Source organism: Belonocnema kinseyi, chromosome 1 (assembly GCF_010883055.1).
Source record: "Belonocnema kinseyi isolate 2016_QV_RU_SX_M_011 chromosome 1, B_treatae_v1, whole genome shotgun sequence".
In the NCBI taxonomy this organism is placed as follows: Eukaryota; Metazoa; Arthropoda; class Insecta; order Hymenoptera; family Cynipidae; genus Belonocnema; species Belonocnema kinseyi.
The window spans coordinates 8546551-8570417 of NC_046657.1; the positions used below are offsets into that span (position 1 = coordinate 8546551).

At 33.8% G+C, this 23867-nt stretch overlaps 1 protein-coding gene across 1 annotated transcript in view; it reads right to left on the bottom strand.

The window, feature by feature from the left end:
* LOC117175595 overlaps window positions 1-23867 on the bottom strand; it is a 55070-nt gene that overhangs the window by 24187 nt on the left and 7016 nt on the right. The window contains exons 3-5 of the mRNA XM_033365305.1: window positions 17382-17526; window positions 8822-8944; window positions 8186-8377 (exon numbers count right to left, since the gene is read on the bottom strand). Of these exons, the coding sequence (XP_033221196.1) occupies window positions 8186-8377; window positions 8822-8944; window positions 17382-17526 (460 nt within the window). The remainder of the gene's footprint in view (window positions 1-8185; window positions 8378-8821; window positions 8945-17381; window positions 17527-23867) is intronic.

The following is a 23867-nucleotide window of genomic DNA, read 5'->3' on the forward strand; positions in this document are numbered from 1 at the left end:
GCCAAAATGCAAGTCTGACATGTATGAGAATTATATATTTATGTCTGAATATATATTCTTCTTTTTGTATAAACAAATGGAAGTTTACTTTCAATCTGTCTGCTTTTTGAAATTGCTTTTCTCATTCCTCAATAGTTGGCTTCGACCCAAGGTCGTAAAGCAAAATTACAAGTCATCTTTTTATTTTTAGTTTAGGTGAGGATAACTATGTCTTGAAGGAATAACATTAATTTTATGTGTTTTGTTCCATCGGAAAATAAATAAGTTAATACAAGTAAATTTTTATAATCATAACAAGAATTCTTCATTATAAATGAATTTAATATTAAAACTAAACTATAACATCTCTGCTTTAGTTACAATATTTATTTACAACAACAAGAATACTATTGAGCCTCTGATGAGATGACAAACATTTTTTCAAATAAGATGAAAAATTAGACTTTTTTGTGACCTAAAAAGAAATGAATCATTTAATTTATTGTATCGTGAAAAAGATTTGCACTTAAAAATGTTGTCTCTTAAAGAAAGAAAGTGTTTCAGATTTTTGGTCACATCTAAGTTTTTTTAAAAATAATAACATAACAAAAAATTATTGCACAGCGAAACATATTATGAGGAACAAATTTTTGTATGGTCAAATTTATGATACAATAAAATAATTATTAAGAATATCTGTATTGTAAAATTTACCATACAGCAAACTACAATTCTTTTGGACCCTAAAGCCAAATCCATGAAAAACGATTTTCAAATTCTATTTTAAAAATTACAGAATATAATCAATATTATACAAAATCATTTTTCTCATTTGTTTTCATATTTTTCAGTTTTCATCCAAATAATCGAATTTTCATTTACCGTTTTAAAAAGTGAGGAATCTAAATTCAGATGAAGCACGGAAAACTAAAAAAAAGCTCCAGAAGAAAAGTGGTTGTAAAGTAAAAGATACTTATACATACATATTTGCATTATATAGTAAAAAATACTATCCGAAAATTGATGTATAATATACATTCTTAAACAAGAAAACCGAAATGTGTAATATAAAGAATGTAATGTATAACTTTTAATTTGCAATTTGTTTGAAAAAGTTAGTTGGACTAATTAATTTTTAAAGTCTTAAATAAAAAAATGTTACCTCTTTGAAAACCGTCCTCTTCTAACTAGTCCCTAGTTTATCAGAACTATCTAAGAATTAAAAACTATTAACAATCGATACACTTATTATAACAACACTCACAATCATTTAAAGTCTTTCAAAAATTAAAAAATCAGTTCAAGATAAAAAAATCACCATAAAAGTGAATATCCAGTCACTTTTCCTAATCTTCGCAAAACAAACCGTCATAAGTTTTTGATAAACCCTGATCTCAGCGCCATCCTCTTTCTTCTATCAGTAATGTTGAACTCCCCTTCAGCAAAGGGACTCTTAGAATAAGTTTTCACAAGATGAAAACCCGTATAGTTTCTATTCACTTTATCCCCAGCTAGAACAGCAGGAAACCTCGGAGGACATAATCCCAACAAATAAGCAAGGAACCCCGGACAAGGCCACCCCCAAAATCCCTTCTCAGAATTCACAGACTCTGCAAAGTACATCGCAGCTCGATGATGGTTGCAGCCAAACGGGTTCCTTTTCTGCCAACAACCAGGCTGATTAATCCCTCCATTCATGTAGAAATCAATATGCCCAACAGTCTCCACTTTTCCCTGAATGAAAGCATTCGTATGAAAGACGTCAACAAAGTCAGCATCACCCTTATCCAGTTTCTCATCATTACCAACAGTCACAAACAATGGCAATGCCGGATCCAATCCTGTGATTCTTGGTAGTTTGTAAGGTTTCAACTCGTTAGCAGAAAATGCCGGAACATGTGCACCAAGGCTGAAGCCGATTGCATGGATGTCTTCTGCTCCAGTTTCCCGGATTCGATTTATAAGCTGTGCGAGACATAAACCGACATGAGGAACATTGTGAACAGCGACCGGATAACATGGTCCAGTTGCTAATCTGTGCCAGTCAACAGCTATCAGATTGTGATCCTGATCCCTTTTTAGGTATTCGTTTCTAATATCAACTAGGGAATCCAACTGCATGTCGGAATTGTAACCATGGATAATGATCTTCGTAGGATTTGAAGAGGAAAAATTGGTCTCAGAAAGGTTAGATTCAGTCTCGTTGAGAAATATTTGTTCGGCAGTTTCTGGATTTGACTTGGTGTAGAGAAAGAACTGGACTTCTGGGTCTGGACAGGTGTTGTTGGTTTTGACTAAACAGGGTCCTAGGAGAAAATCACGGGAGGTTTGGTTGGTTTTTTCAATTAGGGATGCCAGGTCTGGGATTTGGGCGAAAACATCGTGAAGAAATGTGGTCGTTATGATAAACAGTGAGAGAATAAGCATAATTATCTTTTGTGATAATGGGTACTTGAGACAAGATATCTGAATTTGTTTTGCTTTTCCTTTACCTTCTTTTATCTTCGGGCTTGCTTGTGTTGGTTCTTCTTCTTCGATTATCTGATCTTGTGACTGTTCTGATCTTTGACTCTGATCTTCTGTTATCAGATTTTCTTGATATTCTTGTTCTTCTTTTAATGGGTAGTTTTGAAGTTGTGTTGGCTCCTGATCTTCTTTATGTTGTTGCTCTCCACTTGTTTGTTGCTTATCTTTTAAATCTGGATGAGAATCTGCTTTTTCTTTTATCGGATGCTCTCCTTCTTCTTCAGTTGCTGAATTTTCGCCTGTCAAGAATTAGGCGATTTCGATTTTAGAATTCTCGCTTTCGCCTCGACTGCGGCCACGACAGTAATGAGAAGGTCACACAAAGCCAGGGCCACGGTCGAGTCGATGGAAACTAGCCGATGACGCTCGAGAGCGGACGTTTATTGAATTTCTAAATAAGATACGTCGATTTCTTTAACGTACCGCCTGAGGAACCGAATCCTGAGGTGGTAACATTATTTGATTGAGCGGAATTGATTTGGGTAAAATTATGCAGATGTTTTCACTTTATATTTTGACTACATGAAAATATTATTTCCTTCTTTTGAATATTTTCAAATAGCTAAATTGGATCTACATCTATTTCGAAGGAAGTCACGATGGAGAAAGCAATGGTATTTCCGGTGATGTGAGATATGTGAAGGTGAAAAGGAAAAGGTTTTGGTTCTTATTTCACTGACATGTAAGGCACGTGCTCGATTTTATATTCAGAACGTTCAATCGAAATCGAGAGAACTCTCACCCTCATTCTGCATATCTTATCATTTCCACATCACTGTTTTACGATTCGAATTATTTTATTCAACATGCTATTAATAATTTTGTTGTTGAATTAAAGAAAATCAGTTACTTATTTATTATTTTTTTAACTTTTGAAATAAAAATATCAGATTAAAATGTGAATGGGGTACCCGGCCATGAATCCAGAAAAGCTGGAAAAGCTTCCTAGAGAAAAATAAAAAAAGAGAGGTAGAGAAACAAATTCATCTACAAAGCTATTTCCATTTCATATAAGGAAAAACATCGGTTCGCCCTATGTTCTTTTTGGACTGGTTCCAGGGCTGAAATATTATTCGAAATGCGGATCTCGCGTTGAATACATAAATGGACCAAATTCCAATTCCAAAAATTCCAAAAAAGAATATATTACAAAAAACTTATTAAACTTGAGGAATTGGAATAAAGCAATAAATAAAAAATTCGATGATATTAAAGACGTGAGAGTTGGAAACAGTGTAGAATATGCTGGTTGGTCGTCTAAATTTTAAAGTGTAAACGCCTTCGGCAAGTAATTTTGCCGATCTGTTGAAAACTGCACTCGAGGCATCCCTTCGCTAAAGTTTAATAAATCTTGCAATACCAGCCTGTTATCCAGTCGACACGCTCCATTAAATCAAGTCTACCAGTACACACACTTCGATTGAAACTTCTCAAAGAAAAAGGTAAAAAAAAGTCAGCGCAATTATTACAGAAGCGTTTTCTGTGAATTCCATATCAAGAATAAGATATCGTCCTAACATAACCCTAGACTCTCGATTTTATGATTTAAAATTTTTTCGATAGGTCATATCACAAAGGTCAGGGGTCAGAAATCATATTCAGTCCTAAAAGAAAAAGTGGCCTGGCAGTAATATCCATAAACTACGTTACCGGTGGGGGGGGGGGGCACCTCTATGACTAGCAAACAAATAATGTTGGTCACATCAGTACCCATTTCCAACTCCTCGTTAAATATGATCATTACTATATATCTTTACAGAACCATATTTGAGACATCATAGTAACAGAAGTAAAAATAATTTAAAATGTTTGCCTTATCAAATCGCTTCATTTATCGTTGAAATTAAAGATTCTAATAGTTTGTTGCCAAACAAAATTTTTTCCACCAAAAACAGAAGTGACATGTGACGCCCCTATTATGAAATCTAACCCATATTTTAATTTGATTCTGTGTTATTTATTATTGAAGTGAATGCAATGTCAAACTTGCTGATTTCAATAAAAATATTTTTTATCTCATTATTAAGCAGAGATTTTTAAAAAGTTATTCAGCATCATAATTAATCCAATTATACTAGAAAATATAAATATTTGGTTCAAGATTAAATCTAATATTCATCAGGAAATAAGTTTTTTGCCTACTTTTTTTATTAGAATTTTGATCTGAAAATTTAATTATTCTGTTTTTAGTTGAAACTTTATTTTTCATATTATATCCAGTTAAAAATTTAGCTATTGATAAAAAATAAATGGTATTTTCGGTTAGAAAATTAATCTTATTAGTGGAAAATTAAACTTTTTGGTCGTAAATTCAAATGTTCGATGGAAAATTAATATATTTTTAAATAATTCCTTTTTTTTGGGTATAAAATTATTCTTCTTTGTTAAATGCTCGAATTTTTGGTTGACATTTCAATTATCTTATTAAAATTCATCATTTCCAATTTGAAAGTCCGCTGTTTTCTAAAACATTCGACTTTTCAGCTTAAGAAATTAATTTTTTCGTTGAAAATCTATGCTTCCTGGTTGAAAAATGATCGTTTTTATTTCAAAATAAAGTTTTTGATGACAACTTAACTGTCTTTAAAAAATTGGCCTTTTTGTCTTGAAAATAAAAATATTTAATGAATTTTCTATATTTTTTGTTTAAAAATTCGATAATTTTATTGAAAGTGCTTCTTTGTATGATAAAAATTCAACTAATTGGTTAAAAATTCAAATATTTTCTTGAAAATCAAATTATTTTTTGAAATTTAAACTATTTTGTGAAGGTCAACATTTTGTGTCCAAAATTCATCTATATTGTTAAAAATGCATCCTTTCGGTTTAAAAATGTATCTTATTCGACATTTATTTTTATTTTTTAAATATTTTTTATATTTAGTTATTTTTATTTTTATTTATTGTATTTTCAAGAAAAATTCCCACTTGTGGACAATTTTAGATTATCTTAGCGGTTTATGTCCGAACTGGGTATTCTTAATAATAAATTATTAGATCTCAAATATGAAAAAATATTCAACTATTTACGTTTTTCGGTTTAGTTAGCATTTTTTACCAGAAATTCATATTTTTAAACAAATATTATTAGATTTTGAATGTTCGTAATTCTTAAAAAAATTAGTTTACACTGGCGTTTTACATACAAAAATGGCATTAAAAAAATTGTAATTTCAAAAAGATTAAGAATCTTTCATCAATTTTGCCTGATTTTAGTGTTTTTTGTCAGAAATTCTTCTTTATTTTCTTTAAATTAGTTAAAAAAAAAGACGGAAAAATCATTAGAATTAAATCCATTAATATTTGTTTGGAAAAACAATTGGAAATAGAAGAAAATTGTAAATTGAAAAATTATTCAAATTTTTCCTGAATTTTGTTTAAATTCTGCAAAATTAAAAAATTTCCTTAAAATCTTTAAGATTTTTCTTTGAAAGTTTTATCAATCTTCTGAAATCTTTTGAAGTATTTTAAAATATTATCTTAGAACTAATTTTTCAAAATAAAAAATCATTTTAGCTTTTCTCACATTTCTCAAATTTTTTTTTAAATCATGTAATATTAAAAAATTGCAAAATTGCAAAATTTTGCTTTAAAGTCTTTTACACTCTTTAAACAAATTTTAGGAAGTAATTAAAAATGTTTTGTAACCTTCTTTAATTTCGTCTTTGCATTAATTGCATAACAATTACTTAAAATTTTTCCAGGAATCTTAGAAACTTTTTTTTTCATTCACTTAAAACCCTGTAAAATTCAATTTTCTCATAAATAATTTAAATCTTAAAAAATTAGAAATTTTGTTTTAAAGTCTTCAATATTCTTTTTCAACTTTTTTTTTTTAATTTTCAAAATATAAAATTATTATTTTTAAATAAAAAATAAACCATTTAAAATTCCCAGAAATCTTGAAAAATTTAAGCTCCTTAAATCTTTCATAATTATAAAAAATCTTCTAACTTTTTCCAATTCTTGAAAAGAAGTTTTTGCATATAATTTTTTTATCTCTTTGAAAGTGTAAGAAAGTTTACAAATTATAGTCTGGTACAGAAACGTTAAAAACAGAGTTATTTCTCATTATTAAACAATTTACAATTTAATGTTCTCTTCTATCAAAAATGTTTAGAAGCATTTAAAAATAAATTTTATGAGAAAGTTAAATTATTTATTTAAAAATTGGATATACCGTAACAAAACGCAAACCCTCTCTCAGCTTTTTAGTGTTACATAATATCAGAACGCTCGCAAAGTTAATTTCATTCTGGTATTTTTTTCATAATGTACCATTTATCAATAAAACGTGATGAAATGTTCAAGTGACGTGTCAAAGCTGAATTAATAAAATTTTGTTAACAAAATCCCTTTATCAGAAAAATACTCGTTTTCACCTAAAATTAAATTTCTGAACTGTTGTGATACCTGCATATTTCAACTTTTAGAGGTTAGAGATCTGGGGTCAGAAATTGAAAATCAGGGATCAAAGTTAACTGATCATAGTTCAGGGGTCAAAAGTTGAAGGTAAAGTTTTAAAACCCACGAAAGAAGTCAATGGTCAAAGATGAAGCTTCATAGGTCATAATTAGTATGTCAAAGGTCAGGGGTCAAATATCAAGGGTAAAAAACTCTAAAGTTAAGTGTAAAGCTCAAAGGTAATGGGACACATGTCAGTTGTCGAATTACAAATTAAAAAAGGTCAAAGTTCGTTAGTCAAACGTCAAAAATCAAAGGCGAACAGTGTTAAACTAAGAAAACTTTTTCACAGAACAAATTTCCTAAAAAAAGGAATAAATTTGAATCTGATTGTTCAGATTCCCATTACAAATATCCAAGTATTAAAATTTGCATAAATAATCTTATAATCACTTTAGATCCCTTTATGAATTATAATATTAAATTCAATGAGAGATTAAAGCTTTTACATTCGCCATCCGCGATTATAATTTCCCAGCAAAATATTATAAATTCCAGCTTTAAAATCACGTTTAGCTCGTGTCCAGTCTGCGCTTTTAATTAAAAAGCATTTTTCACCAGATCTATTTAGGGGGTCCGGGAATATTGTTGATTTGTATAAAGCTGTTTACTTGTTGGGAATCACAGAATGGCGAAACAATCAGAATTGGATGAGTGGACGGAAATCATAACTTTTCTGCGATAAAGTAATCGGTTTGTATGTCACTCACGAATGAAGCATGGGAATATGTGCGGGTGATGATATCCGTCGAGAAATGAAGCGAGATAAATGGTGATCGTTAATCAAATACGCGCAAAGAGACGGAATTCAAAATATAAGTTATGAGAAAAAAATTACGAGCAAAAACTCGACTCCTGAAAAAAACCTTGTCCATTTCGAAAAAGAATCGGATAAAAATAAAAAGTAGCAAAAAAGGAAACAGAAAAAAGTGATATTTGGATTTTTGGAAGAATTTTCTTCTTTACATTAATTTTTGTCTTAGGTCATCTCATACTTCAAGGGTCAAAGATCAAAGATCAATGGTCAGAAGTCAAAAGCCAATGATAGTTATAGATGTATGGCCGTAGTTCAAGAGCTATAGGTGAAAGATGTGTCAAAGGTTAAGCGTATGGATCAGAAGTCAAATTTCAGGTATAAATTCCACATTTCAAATAAATTCGTGCAAAGCCACAGCTTGCGATTCGATTATCGATAATATTTCGTTTGTAGACTCACAAGGAAAGATGACGGGAGGGTGAGCCTGGGTATTGTGTGTGTTGTGCAAATGCCTCGGCGTTGTTGCTGTTCGTTGCCTGCAAAAGCACAAAACTCCGGCTGCCACGATGCCCACCATACTCAGAACTATGAAGACCATCGCCACCGCAAATAATGTCTTCTCCATCCCGAGAATTGTCGACGCTTCTGGATCTAAAGAAAGAAGATTTTCTCTAAAAAATAAACTGTTCACTGGTTCGATTAAAAATTATTTAATTTCAAATCCTTGGAAAAAAATTTGAACAAGGGGACTCCAAATTAATCATTGAACATAATAACCCAAGTCGACAGATGTCTGTTCCAATATTTAATAAATTTAATTGCACTCCAGCACAGGAAATATTTGCTTTGATAAATTGTTTCCTGTCCTCAATATTTCCAATTATTTTCTTCGTTTAAAAATATTTCGCGTCGTTATCGAACACAAATCATCGAGGTTTGTTTTTGATTTTATCTGAAAATTCATGATTGAGTATCTTTTGTTTAATTAGAAGAATCAGAATTTTAATTATTTTAATTTCAAACCGGTTTCTATAAATGGTAGTTTTTTGTATTTATTTGATAATATTTTAATTAGGCAATAATTTACAAACTTACTGGCACAAAGGGTGGAAGCTGCTTCGTCTGAACCATCTTCACAATGTCGAATACCATCGCAAACAAGGTCTGTGTCTATGCAGAATTCTTTGGTAGTGCAGCGAAAATCCTTACAGGCATGCTCTGTAACAAAAAAGATCATAATTCATATAAACAATTATACAATTCTTTATATTAGAGATTAAATAAGGGGTCTCAAATTTTCAAGGTCATATTTCGTAAGCGGGGCAATACGTCTTAGACCAATGCAAAGTCGTTAAAACAATCCAACATTTTTAAAAACTGAAGATTGGTACCTCAGCTTTAAAATGAGATCAAGAAGATAAAAAATATATTCAGTAGTTATCTTCTTATCATTTTTAATATCTAGTTTAAACTTTGCAAATTTATTATGGCTCATCTGGTGATAGATTATAAATTTAGGTCGATTGAAGATATTTCCATATTCTTGATCACGATTCTTGATCGTTTTTCGAGAAGGGGACTCAATTTACAAACTATTTCTGGGATTAGTGAACAAAGCAGATGTATTTTGAAAAATCCAGGTTCCTCTACTTCATAAAAAGTCCCTTGCAAGTATCCTGACAAGTCAATTTCTCCTGGAGTACGTGCAGTCCTGATACAACACTGCAGATGAACGGAAACTAATGGAGTTGTGCGCCAAACAACGTTTCGCCGCCATCAGTTTCTCGATGCTATATTTATACAACTATACATACTCTCTATTAATTTTAAGACTATATACATTGAAAATTAATTTAAAAACTTCTAATTTTGAAGCACTTTTCAAACTGTACAGGAAATTGTAAAGAGTATATGTCATAGTAATAGAGCAGGTTGTAATTTGGGCCACATTGCCCATTTTCAATGTAAATTCATGTTTGTCGGAGTCCAATTAAAAAGAATGTCGAGCCTTTTATAATGTGACGGAATCGAACAATTGTCGTCATTACGGTGATTAACACTGTTAGCATCGTCATCGAAGCCATTATCGTAATCGGGTCGCCTTACTCTCTGCACGAAATGGCCCACTACACGCGAACCCACCTAATACTCTACGACCACGCTAGGGTTAACACTGATTTGTAGTTAAACAATCGATCCAATCAAATCTGCGTTTCAGGGAATTTGATTTACCGATTTTAGAGCGACTAATTGATCTTCTGTTTTAATTTGAAGTTATGAGGTTCTTCAAGTAGGATATTGATGAGAGAATAAGCTTAGTCATTTTTTGTACTAATGAAAGCTCGTACCTGAATGTCATTCACGTTTTCATATTAATTCGATTTAAAATGAATTTATTAAGTTACAAATATTAAAACACCGGTTCTGGGTAGAGAGAACACATTTCAAGAAAGAAACCCCCCTTGATGAATTATTTATAATTTTAGGGTATTGAATGTTTTTAAATTTTGGAATCATATTCTTAGCGACGATAAAAAATATTTCAGGTATTACATATTTAGGGTTTTAGGGTTCAAGATTTGGGATATTAGGATTTTAGGGTTAGCTGTTATTCGAGTACGAAAGATGAAGTCTGACAAATTCTATTCGGTGAGTGGAGATAGGAAACAAACCAATTCCATTGAATCTTGTCAAAAGTAGAAGTCAACATAATACTGCCCGATAAATGGACATTTTGAACAAACATATTCAACTGAATCGGCTTCAAAGTTTTTAAAAATTTAATGCGGAATCATGCTGATTTAAAAACCTGGACCACTTGAGAAATGTTGTGAACTAGAATTCTAGCTTTCTGACATTTTTTAGTTCCTTGTTTAAAAATCAAACAAAATAAATACAATTATAATAAAATTTGACAAAAATAATAGGGAATGATAAAAATAAGGCTCATGTGAATAAGATAAAAAAGTGAATTGTAAAATACGTCTGCGCTTCAACAGCATTTGGCTGATTATATGTGAAAGGATCATAGAACTAAAGAAATATCCTTGACAACTAATTTGGAGACTTTACATTCTGAAGATGTGTGAAATCGATGTTATATAAAAAAAAAAAAAATTGCGAGAGTAACCTGAGTTGCTCCACTACCAAGTTGGTTTTGAAAATGTATTAGCCGCGTTTGTCTGAAGTTTGACAGCAATGGTTTATCCATTGACAGAAACCAACTTTTAATACATTTAAGAAAACAGAATATCCATTTCATAAAGTGTAAAGCTGTCTCAAATAAAAATACAATTCTTTATTTTAGTTCTGTTTTGTCAATGAGCAAAGAAATCTGCTGGTCTTTAAATGTATTTTCCTATTAACAACATATTGCCTTTTTTAATTTTGATATAACAACAAGAAATACGAGGATACGAAAAGATCAGCATCAACTTTAAATGGCAATACCTCCTCGCTAACAGACAAATTCGTGTGGTTAGAAGGTGAGCTGACTTTGCGGGATGAAAAGCTGGCTCAAGCAAGAGCATTAAGGAGCTTCGATCTTTGATTATAGCGTGGTAAAAAGCTGTTTACAGAAATTTAATAAAACAGTCGTTCGGATACATTAGCTGATTAACACAAAAGTCAAACATCTAATCAATGTGAATAAACTTTTGTTGACCCAATTAAAGATTAAAATTTTTCAATTCAAATATTAGTGCTGCTGACGATCTGGTAGATCTAACAAAAGATGACAAGGGATCAGAGGATGAAAATCCACGTGATACCGAGAAGGAGTTGATTACCAACATCGTGAATGGTACAATGGAAGAAATACTTCCAGAAGATGAAAAAGAAAGAATCCACTTTATTTCTTTATACAGTCTGGATTTTATTTTTTTTGTTTGTAGAGCCTCTGATTAGGGATTATGAGGTTTTGTACTGACATTGCGTAGCTTAAAATTTTAATTCTTCTTTTAGATTTATTCATTATTAGTAATCGAAGAACAAAAATGTTCTGATGTCAAGTATTTTTTGGATTGTGTGGCCTAGGAATGGTCATTACGGGTTTGACTACTCGAATGGAATCATTCAAATTATGGTGTAATCAAAATTCTTAATAAATAAACAAAAACACGATTACAAAGCGTGGATAAAGATTTAAGGCTGGGAGAATTATTTCATATTGGAAGCCTTTTCTAATTGGGTGTTATTTCGGAACTTTTTCACAACTAGTAATAGCAAATGAAAAAGAAACTTGAGCAGCTTTAGGAGTTTCAAGTTATAGTGCTTAGGAATGAGCAATTCACAATTGATAGTAATCTACAAGGAAATAAAAACCTGATGAAAAGCTTGATGAATTTTTGAGGTGGGTTAGACTTGGGGGTATTCGTGATGTTTTTAATCTAGATATATTGTCATGGTTAGTAATAGTCTCATATAAAAATCCTATTTTTGAGTATTTTGGAGTATTATGCTAGAAGAGTTTCGGGTTTACTGTTAAAGATTTTGAAATAGTAGTATTTTTGATGTCGCCAGAAAAATATACAGTTTAGATTTGGGTGTCTTCAGATTTTGTAGTACCTATGTTAAGGGATTTCAAGGATAAGTATTGTAACTGAGTATTGGTCCATACTTTTACATTATTATTTTTGAAAGCCTAGGGTTGGGAATCAAGAGAGCTGTGTGCTGGAATTGAGTTTAGGGTGTTAGGATTGAATGGTTAGTAGAATTTATTAATGGGGATTTAGGGGGATAGGGTTTTAATGTTGGACTTAGGGCAGGGTGTCCTGTGGTTGCAGGTCACTGATATAGGGGTGCTGTTATTATTATCGATCCGCAGATAAAGCCAATTGAATTTTTAAGAGTTTAAAGAATAGGGGTGTCCATGATTAATAATCGTCTAATTTAAGATGAGCTTTTTAGGTCGCAGGGCTAGGGTTTAAAGGCTCTAAGATTATATTCTGACATTGCGGATATTAAGGTTTTGATCGCCATTAATACTATTATACTAGGAAGTATTGAGTTAGCTTTTTTCTAAAGGGGAGTAATACGTTTGGGATGTTGGAATTTTTGAGTTCTGGCATTGAGTTCAGCTAGGGATCTTAGGCTTGTGGGAATTGTCTAAAGAAAAATGATGATCATATCTACCTAAAAATACTCTAAAGTATGTTTCAGACTAAATAGACTCTTCTATAAACGTTTAATGAGTTTAAGAAGGAGTAAGAAGAACATGGCAGAAATACAAACCAGATTAGAATTTCTGCGGTGCAAGTTTCGTTCTGAAAGAGTGCGCACGCTTTCGCACAAACTCAAACGAGAATTAGTATACGCGAGTAAGAAGAACCCCTAAAGGGGTGTTGATGTATAGAAATGGTAAGGGATGGGGCAGTAGGGGTCGTGATAGTAAAGGCAAGAGGTGATTTTGTTGGTGAAGGGGGTTGGACTTTGTGAGAAGGGGTAGGGGTAATTTCCATATGGATGGTTCCCATATACAGCAGTCGTTACCGCCTGCACAGACCCGGGTTAGAATTCCAGAGCACCCGCCACTGCCGTACGAGCAAATAATGCGTTTATGCATTTGCATGATGCTTCCGTAACGCGAACCAGTGCACAGCCGAGTTCCACTCACCCCGCTGAACCCCAAACGAAACCCTCGAGCATGCACTCGGCATAAAATGTGTTTTATGTCCACGAATTGGCAGAAAATTAGCTCTCTGCTCTTGCATAATTTACTTTTAAAAATGCTATATAATTAGAAACAGTTTTCAAAAAGGTCGTCCTTTTTTTGGTTTTATAGGAGGGACATTTTCAAAAGAGTTCTAGAATTTTTTGTTAACGTCAGAAACTCTTTTCATGTTTCATATTTCAATTAATGAAAGCACAGAATATCTGAATAGACAAGATGCAATATGAAAAACCTCTTCTTTCTCTAAGTTTTGCGTCATAAAAACGTGCAAGAAAAGAAGTTGGGACGAACGTCTCTGATACTAGCTGGTCAGTCCGCTAGCCCATCGTCGTGGAAGATTAAGGAGAACTTAATGGCTTTGACTGGACGCAGAAAAACTTTTTTAATATCGCGCTCAATAGATAACAAGGATGCGAAATTGCGAAGATGCAAAAAAGGGTACGGTTTATTAGCTTCGTAAACATCTTTTAATACTCTCGGGTAATTTAGGTAGGAATAGTTTTGAAGCGTAAATAGAGCTTTTAAGTAAATATTCATCCCTAGAGATCTATTTCCTTTGAGCTTCCACTGTCCTCAACATACTTCTTCCCACAGGAAAAAAGAAAAGAGGATAACAAAACACGAGTCTCAGGATGCGTTGAACGCGATCCTGAAACAAAAAAGTTGACCGCGATATGGCGAAAGAGAAAGACAAGAGAAAGGAAGAAATAAATGAGAATGAGAGGAAAGAAGACTACGAAATCGATATGCGAGTGCCACCGTCGAAGATGGCGAATATTGAAAGTGTGTCCCTTCGACTGGTGGAATTGAAATCGAAAGACAGGAGATGCGAGAGAAATAGTGACTGGAGTGACAGAGAAACAAAATAACGGAAGAATGAATGCAAAGGACTCACCAGTATGTGCAGATCGAACGAAGCGGAAGTTGTACGCGACGGCGCATATGAATCACAATTTCCGAAGTGTTTCTCCGGCAAAGAATCCTTGCGGAAAAAGGCTATTTGTGTCTCTAGTATTCAAGGAAATAGTAAACAATTGCTTATTTTGCGATTATCTTTACTTAATAGAAAGAATTATTTTATGGGAAGATTATTATTAATTATATGTAGATGCTATTTTAGGGTTCTAAGCATTTAGTTATAGATTTACCTTTTTAGGGTTCTAGATATTAGTTTAAATTTCACTTCTGTAGATTTATAGACAGACAGCTATAGAATTCTAGGCAACCAATTTTAAGATTATAGGTAATCAATATTAGAACTTAACTGTTATTGGTATTGGATATGCTGCTTTATGTATATGTGCCGCTGGACTAGTTCATTTCGAGATGAGGATGTATTTTGTGATTAGCATTTCAAGAAAATGAAAGTTGTAAAATTACTCGTACTGTGGTTAGGGGTTGCTAGAGATATTGTTGAAGGAGCTGGAGTTATTTCGGCTGAAATATTCTTATTGCTGGAATTGTAGAAATTGTGGTTTTTAAGAAATTATGACTTCCATGTTGGGGGCGTTGAGATTTTGTGAATTAGTGTTTCTAGCAATAAGCGATACTGAAGTTGTGATAATTGTTCTTGTCGTATTGTGAATTTTAATAGTTTGAATTGGTAAAATTGTAGATGTTGGGGTTGTGAGAGTTAGTGGTATTAGGATTCAGGAATGCTGGAGTCACTGGTTTTGGAGTTTAAGAGTTTCAGTTCTGGAATAGTTGTTTTTAGGAGTTTATAGAATTGAGATAATGGCAGCTGGTATTGTTAAAGTTGTAGCTGTTGCCTTTCGGTTTTAAGATTAAGCAGTGTGAGAATCCTGTGTTTGTCAGGATTGGTGGTACTGGTGTATTAGCATTATTAGAGTTGATGGTATTAAGAGTAAGGGTTGCTAGAGTTATTGGTTTTGGAGTTTAAGAGTTGCAGTTGTTGCGTTATTGCTTTTTGGAATTGATAGAGCTAAAATAGTGGGGTTTTGTATTGTTAAAGTTGTAGTAATTATCTTATTGGTTTTAGTTAGCAGTATTGCTAGGGTAGATGCTAGAGTTATTAGTGCTATACTTGTCAGAATTTCAGTTGGTGTGTTATAGGTTTTAGAAGTTGATAACTCCGAGGCTTTGGAATTTGTCCTAGTATTGTTAAAGTTGGTGCTACAGGAATGTTTGAGTTATTGCTCCTAGCCTAGCCCAATTTGTAGCTTATGCTTCACTAGTTTTGTGGCATGGTGGTCTTGAAGTTTTAGGTATTTTGGTATTACGAATTAATCTCTCTCATGTTGTTGATATCACTCTAGGCTCTAGGGTCCTCACACTTTCATAATTCTATTCACTTTGAGCTTACAATTCTCCTATGAAACATACAATTACCCCAAAAATGATCCCTAATAGTTTCTCTATTTATGTCAACTTTCTGAAAAACTACATTTAAAACTCGAACTTTGGTCCACTTCGAGCCACTTTCTAAATAATATGGAGCAAGAGCCATCTCGGCTATATTCCTCCAAAAGCTGTGTATTCCACCAGAGTAGTTTCTGAGCATCTGATGGTATCGTGGGTGTTAGTGCGGACGAGTGTGTTGAGTGTGGTGTTTCTGCATCGTAGTCTGCGTGATGTATTACTCGGCATTCATCCTTTATACTCTACTACGGAACCAACTCCGTACCAACTACATTCTGCTGGTTATTACGCCAAGCTGGTTATTCTGCTGGCGTACGGGGTCGATGGAAAATCCGGATGGAGACAGAGAAACACCTATTTTGAGTGCGAGATAGAAAGAGAGAATGGATGTGCCCAGAGTATGTGAAAACCACGATCGTTAATACTCTCCAGTGTACTCGAACACGCGAGATCTCACGTACTTCCTTCAAAGAAACAATCCTTTTTTCGAAAAAGAGGAATCATATCATACTCCTTTTTTTAATAATGAGTGCACTAATGTACATTTCAATTGTGGATTTAATGAAAAAAACAGTTTCCTATCATCTGCTTCGCAATAAATTGAAATGTTAAAGAACGCGAAGAACTGTCACAGGGAAAAGATAATATAGAGGAGAGATGCGGGCAATTGAAGCGGACCTACGAATGAAATCCGTTACGTTCACACCATCCAATTTATCACAAAATGTTCCACAGAGAGTTTCCTCCTTAGAATTTTCCGGGACGCATATAGCATGGGATTTTCCTTAGAGAGTAGGAAGCCATGTGTGTTATGTATGCCTAGCCGCCGGAAAAGGGAATTTCGAATTTCTCGTGCGCTATTTACACAGAATGCTAAACCTAATTCAGATTCAATGAAAAACTTCGGTCTAATTCAAGACAACATAACCAAATCTACACCAATTTAATTTCTATTAAGTTTGTATAATTGAACAATGAAAAGTAGAGGTTTTACCAAAATCACGTGACAACTCTATAGCCAGTTATCGAATCGATTGGCCTGAACAAACGGTTGGTCACGTACCCACGCTTGCAGACTATCAATTAATCACGCGAGGTAATTAGCGTCCGGAAAAAATCAAAGGAGAAAAAGAGAGGTGACAAAATTTCGCAACCCCAGAATATTATTAGAGCAAATAAATACATTTCCGCTGTTCAAAAATCACTGAAGGATAATTATTTTTTAGTATTTATCCTTAATTTTTAACAAATTCTAACTGTAACGTTAAAAATAAATGGAGATGTAATTTTCAATGTCAAATGTAAAAAAGACACTTCATCATAGTAAAAATGTACTTTTAAGTGAAAGGATTTCATCTGAGTTTGCAAGGAGTCTCAGAAAACATTTACACGTATGCCTTTCGGGTATTGGGGTCTTCAGCTCCTAGAGAAATTTAATCAGAGGGGTCGGATTTGGATAATGCCAGGCTGAATCAAAGACGAATCGCAATACCAAAATTGACCCGCCTGAGAGGTAAGAAGGGTCGCCGCAGGATCATCTCGACGTTAATTAATAGAAATGACATTAGTTAATCCTTGTGTATGAAAGATAGAGCAAGTACTCACTTGGATCCTTGATGGCACTGATGACTAGTCTAAAGCCATTTGTGTCCGTTCCCCAGGCATCTGTGACGTATTTTAGAGTCACGAAGTTGGTCCTTGTATATAGGGCACTTACAGATGATTCTGTACTCCTACAGGACAAATCAACCTGAAAAATGACAGAAAAATAGATAAGAAAAAGCTGTTGCGAAAAAAAGATTGATAGAATATAATAATATTAAAATGATTTCCATTTTTCTTATTTCCACAAGTCTGAGCACTTGATGCACCCTAAGATGGCATATCGTAAATCGGATAGGGTTTCGTATAAAGCAGATATTGAAAAACTATGGAATAAAATCTAAGGGTCAAACTATTTGGAGTTGTGTTCCAGCTTATATTAATTTTTTTTTGTTCCTGAAATTCGAGTTAAATATTATCGGTTGCAGCAGCGTTAATAACGTTTTTCTTTCTACTCCAATTAGCGGGAGACATAAGCGGATCAGACTAGGGAGGATAATCCACATTTAATTATCCACTCGCTTTATTGTATGCTGTTTCATCGCGGTTTAATAAACGACGTCAAAATAAAATAGATTTTCTGTTTGTCAGATAAAGGACAATCCTCTTAAATATTCAGTTGTAAGCTTTCCAATTCTATTTCTTTTTTTATATTTTTTAATTGAGAGATCTTTAATTAATCATTGAAATTCTCCTATACCATATCCCCCTACTTCTCCTAAAAGGCTTTTCCAACTACCCTAATACCCAAAGGCCTATTACCTATATGCCTCCAATACCTCTAATGTGCCTCAAATAAGTTTTTTCTCTAGCGCCTTTTTCACTCATCCCCAATAACTTAAGACATTTTACCTCTATACGCCTTTTGAAACCTTTTCTAACTATAAGAGACAACTCTTCGTAAATGCTAAAACGAATATCACTTCTTAAAAACACACTGTATTTCGCCTGGAATATTAATTGGCCCCATAATTGAGTCGTTTTTGAGCTAGATTTGCATCTAGATGTTACGGAATTAATCAGAGGTATCATTTTCACGAGAGGTAAGAAAATATCTCGAGAAGTGTGTACAGTAACGATAACGGGCAGAGAAGTAAGGCACCACATAAATTCTCAGAACTTAACAAAGTAACACTTATGGTAATTACCCACGGTACCCTCTAATACGTGCACAAGGTTGGTTACTGCTTGTTACAAACTAGCGAAATTGTACCTCGACCTGCAAAATTCCTAACTTGCCCTCTGCCATAGCTCACTCCCTCTCATCTTCCTCTTATTTCCCCAACTCCTAGACCAACCCTTAAAAGAAAGTTTGTAGTTACCGTCTGTTGCTCGTCAAGATTTAGTTTACATTCGATTCCAGGCTTCCGGAAAATTGAAAACAAGTTTCAACTGCCAGATGCAATATTCAATCTTAGATCCATCAATATTTCTATCAGCAGAAATTATTATTTATTACTTTTCAATATGTCTCCACATATTATCAATTCCTCGTCTTAAAGCTTAGTTTTAGTCAATTTTTAATAAGTATTTTTTTTGCTGTTTGGAGGTTTTGTGGGTGTGGTTGTCCGGCAGGGGAGGGGGCACTTTGAGAGTTTGTGAAAAGAGCAATAAAAACGAACTTAACGGGTCATTACGCAGCCCATAGAATAGAGTAAAGTTATCCCGCCATTATGCAAAATTGCATTACTCTCTGGCTTTATGTCTGTAAAGCGGCTGTGTCAACGTGTCTGTGTGAGTAACCCTATCTGTGTAACCCAGATCCCTAACACATACTTGTCCAAAAATGTCCTAGCCAGTTCGTAGTATTCGTTTTTTTCCTGTACACTCTTCGCGGCTAAATACTTAGAGGATACACTTAACGAGAAAATATTAAACGATAAAATATTGGTCCCCAAATGGTCCAAAGTTAGCCGAGAACATTGCACGATTTTTTTCTCGATATTGTGATTTATTGCTCTGGACGGGTTTCTAATAACAAACATTTAAATGGGTTAATTGATATATTCCTCTTTCGTTTTTTTTGCACTCTTTAATTACATTTTTATTATTTCTGGTATTTAAGAATTCGCTTAATGCTTCTCAGGGCTGGTAACGAAGAAGAAAATGGAAAGAAAATAAAAAGAGAAAAAAGAAGATCGAAGAATGGAAGTGGGATTGAAGCCCTGAAGAAACGAATCTTGATTAATGGTGCAAGTTTCCACCCCGAACCTCCTTAGTGTCTTCTTTTCTCCACTCCCTTTTTCTCCACCCAAATCATTTGCACCCATCTTTCAACACCGCTGTATGGAATTCATAATGTAGAAAATGCATTAAAATTCAACCGCGACATTGTACATTTTTCTGCGATGGAACAAACTTTTATGATTGAAAAACAACCTTAAAATAAGTTGATTGCACAATTAAAAACTGTCAATCGTAGACAACTACTTTTAAACATACAACCACGATTGTAATTTTTTCATAACCGATTTTTAATGCACATTTTCCATTGTTATGGATGTGTTATGGAATCTTAATATTATTCAGAACTGTTGTGATGTAAACAATCGATCATCTAGGAAGATATTCCATTTCATGTGGTAAGAAGGCAAAACTATGTAAATGCAGATTAGGCAAGCCGGCTTTCCCATTGAAAGCAGTACGACATCGCTTTCAGAGACACATTCGTATCTAATCAGTTCGTGCTATCTCCGTGCATCCGCGCTTCGCGTTTTCCTTCCGCTGTCGTCGTCCTTGCTTTATACCTGAATTCGTTTGCAAGCACAACAGGCCTCGTTTGCATCAGCAGGGTAAATAAGTAACCATCTTTGAAAAGAAAATTCAAAGCAGATGCGACATATTGATTTGCACTCTTTTACAAAAAGCAGCATCTCATTTAGATATATCCCATGTTTCGAAATCCCAAGAAAATAAAAGAATGATCAAGCAACATCTACAAAATTAAAACTGTGTAATATACAGTTAAGAACTGCATTAAATATGTTTCTGATCCTCTTATAATCTTAAACTTGTTTTAATGAAAGCACAATTTTCAAGCAAGATTAATAAAATATTTCAATAAGTTGAAAATTTGTTTGGAACTAAACTTCTGTTTACGTCCAAAGTCGCGTACTAATTTCAAAAGTTCCTCGCGCGGAAATGGAGTGAGGGTTTATTCGCAAGAGAGAGTTGAGGAAGAAACCGCGAGATGCAATTATGATAAACATAAGAGCTTCTTCTTAGAAGCTTTCAAAGCGCGTGTGCGTTCACGAAAGCCACTATGCACGTCTCATCCAGAAAATAGATACACCTATACTTCTGCTTCAATATTTCCTGTTCTACCGCTCCGTCACTTCCGGTCTTTTATCTTGTAACGATAAGGCCCTAAGCGTAATCCCCACCCTCACCCCCTTAAACTACGAATCCTTTCAGTTTCCATCCTTGATCAAACTTTAATATTTTTGAAATAAAGGAAAATGGATATTTTCGACTAGATTTTGTTGTTGTAAAAGTAACCAACGTTCAAAAAACCCTATAATTAGTAATATTAATTAATCTAATACTCAACCCTTTAAAACCAACATTTTCTAAAGTCAACGAAATAAAAACTTCTACTCTTAAGCTTCTGCACCAATAACTCTAGGATCCTTGAATCCCAATTCCATGAATCCTGACAACTGTGAAATGCAAATTCTCAGCATTGCCATATTCTAAAACTAACAACACACTAAATACAGCTGTGATCATACTAGGACTCACAAAGACAATACTGCCAGCTCTAGCACAAATAACTTTATGATCACTTTAAACTCAACACCGCCAATTCTGAAACTCCCACGTTCGCAATTTCAACATTACCAAATTTTAAAACCAAAGACACGCCTTTTTAGACTTCAGCACCAATAACTCCAGGCCATCTAGAAGCATGAAACAATCAATCCTAATAGCTAAAACACCCACAATCTTAGCATTACCAACTCTGCAAACTAAAAATACAACAAATACTGCTTTCACAATACCATGACCCACAACATCAATACTACCAACTCTAGCTGAAGTATCGTTATGATCCCTTAAAACCCAATACCATTAATTCTAACAACTTCAATACTTAAAATCTCAGCACTATCAAATCCTAAAATCAACTACCCATATTTTAAAATATAGCGGCAAAAACTCAATGCCCCTTAAAATAACAGAACCATCAATTCCGACAACTCGAATACCTGTAATCTAAGTACTACCAAATCCTTAAACTAACAATGCACCAAATACACCTTTAACAATACGAAGACTCACAACATCAACACTAACAATTCTTGCTCATATAACTGTAGGATTCCTTAAAACTCAATACCACCAATTCTGACAATTGCAACACGCACAGTCATAATACTACCAAATCCTACAACTAACAACACATAAAATAAAAATCTGGAAATTCTAATATCCACAATCTCAACATTACTAAATTGTGAAATCATCGAAACAACAATTTAAACTCTACAACTCTAGCGCCAATAATTGTAAGCCATCCATAAATACAACAGCACTCATTTTTCCAACTCAAACATCAACTATTTTAAGACTTCTGTTAGATTAAGAATTCGTTAAGAAAAATACTCCAGCATGTCTAGTTTTTTTAAACGGAGTGAAAAGGTAAAAAAACTACTTTTTGGCACTTTTCGGAAGCTTGTATAAAATCAATGTGACCTGCCAGAATCTTATACTTGTCCTTAAATGAAATCTCGAACCTTCTGTTTTAAAAACTTTTTGCCAAAAACTGAATGAAATCGGCATGGAGCCAATGGATATCTCTTTTTAGTCGCTTATCGTATCCCGTGCTTGATACTCGAAAAGAAATGCATATACTACAGCGCACGACTAAAAAACGGTTCGATACTGATTTCTTTTAGTTTTTGGCTAGGTGCCTTTAAAACAAAATGAAAAAATGCAACATAAAAACTAAACTCCTGAAGTCAAGAAGAGAACAACTAAAACTTTTAAACTGCAGCAACAGTAAATGTAGAATCTTTAGAAATACAGCACCATCAAATCCGCACCATTTAACAGCTAGAACCTCTCCTAGAACCCACAACACAACAACTCTAAAACTTCAGTACCAATAACTATAGCATTCCTAAATATCAGTTTCACTTATTTTGGCAAGTTAAATTTCATAATCTCAGCACTATCAACTTCTAAAATCAACAGCATACAAGATACAAACCTGACAATACAAAAATTCACAAACTAACTACTAACACTCCTACACCAATAACTTTAGGATCCCTGAATCCTAATGTTACCCATTCTGACTACTCCAACAGCTACAATCACAGCACTAACAAATCTTAAAATCAACAACATACAAGATACAAAACTTACAATAACAAAATTCATCACTTTGACGCTACCAACTCCAAAAATCCACAAGACAACAACTAATACTCTTTGACTCCTGTACCAATAACTAAAGAATCCCTCAATCCCAATGTTACCAATTCTGATTACTCGAACACTCACAACCGTAGCACTACCAACTCTTAAAATCAATAACATACAATATACGGAATTTACAATACCAAAATTGACAACCTTAACGCTACCGACTCCTAAAATCCACAAGACTATTACTAATACTCTTTAACTCCTGCACCAATAACTTCAGGTTGCCTGAATCCCAATTTTATCAATTCTGACTATTAAAAGGCCCACAATCTCAGCACTAAAAAATCTTAAAATCAACAATATACAAAATACAGAACTGACAATACCAAAATGCATATCATTGACGCTAGCAACTCCTAAAATCTTCAAGACGACTATTAAAACTTTTTAACTAACTCCTGGACCAATATTTTTAGGATCCCTGAATCCTAATTTTACCAATTCTGACTACTCCAGTCAATGCCAACACCCACAACCTTAACTTTAGTAACTCCATCACCTATAACTTTATTAGGGGTGATAAAAAAACGAGTCTGCGGGGGGATGACTTTTGAATATTAGGGGTAGTCCAAAAAGAGATCTGAGGGGAGGGGAAATAGATGATGCTGGTATGGTGACATGATATACTTGAATTGGAGTGAGACGTTGATCCAGGTGGGTATAAGGGGTATCAGAATCAATGAATATGGTGGAGGGCAGGGGAAAATAGTACCGATTATTCTGAATAGGGAAACCGGAAGGGTGAAAGGAAGGAGATTCTTGTTGGAAGGTAGGCAGTATGAAGAGAGGTATAAGTTAAGGTGGACAGTGAAAGAGGCGAGAAAAAGAGTCATGGAAGGTATTATAAAGTACCATAATTCCTTAAACTAATAAAATTTTCACAATTTTTAAAACATGGGCTATAAATTTTAGGTTTCTTTTACCCAGGGGTAGGAGTTGGTAAAAGTGACTATGCCTCGGAGGCTAGATTAATATCGCGTGCTACAGCTTCAGAGGCCGGCTTCTTCCTCGCCCAGAGCAAACATTCTTGAACCCAGAAGCTCGAATAAGAATTTC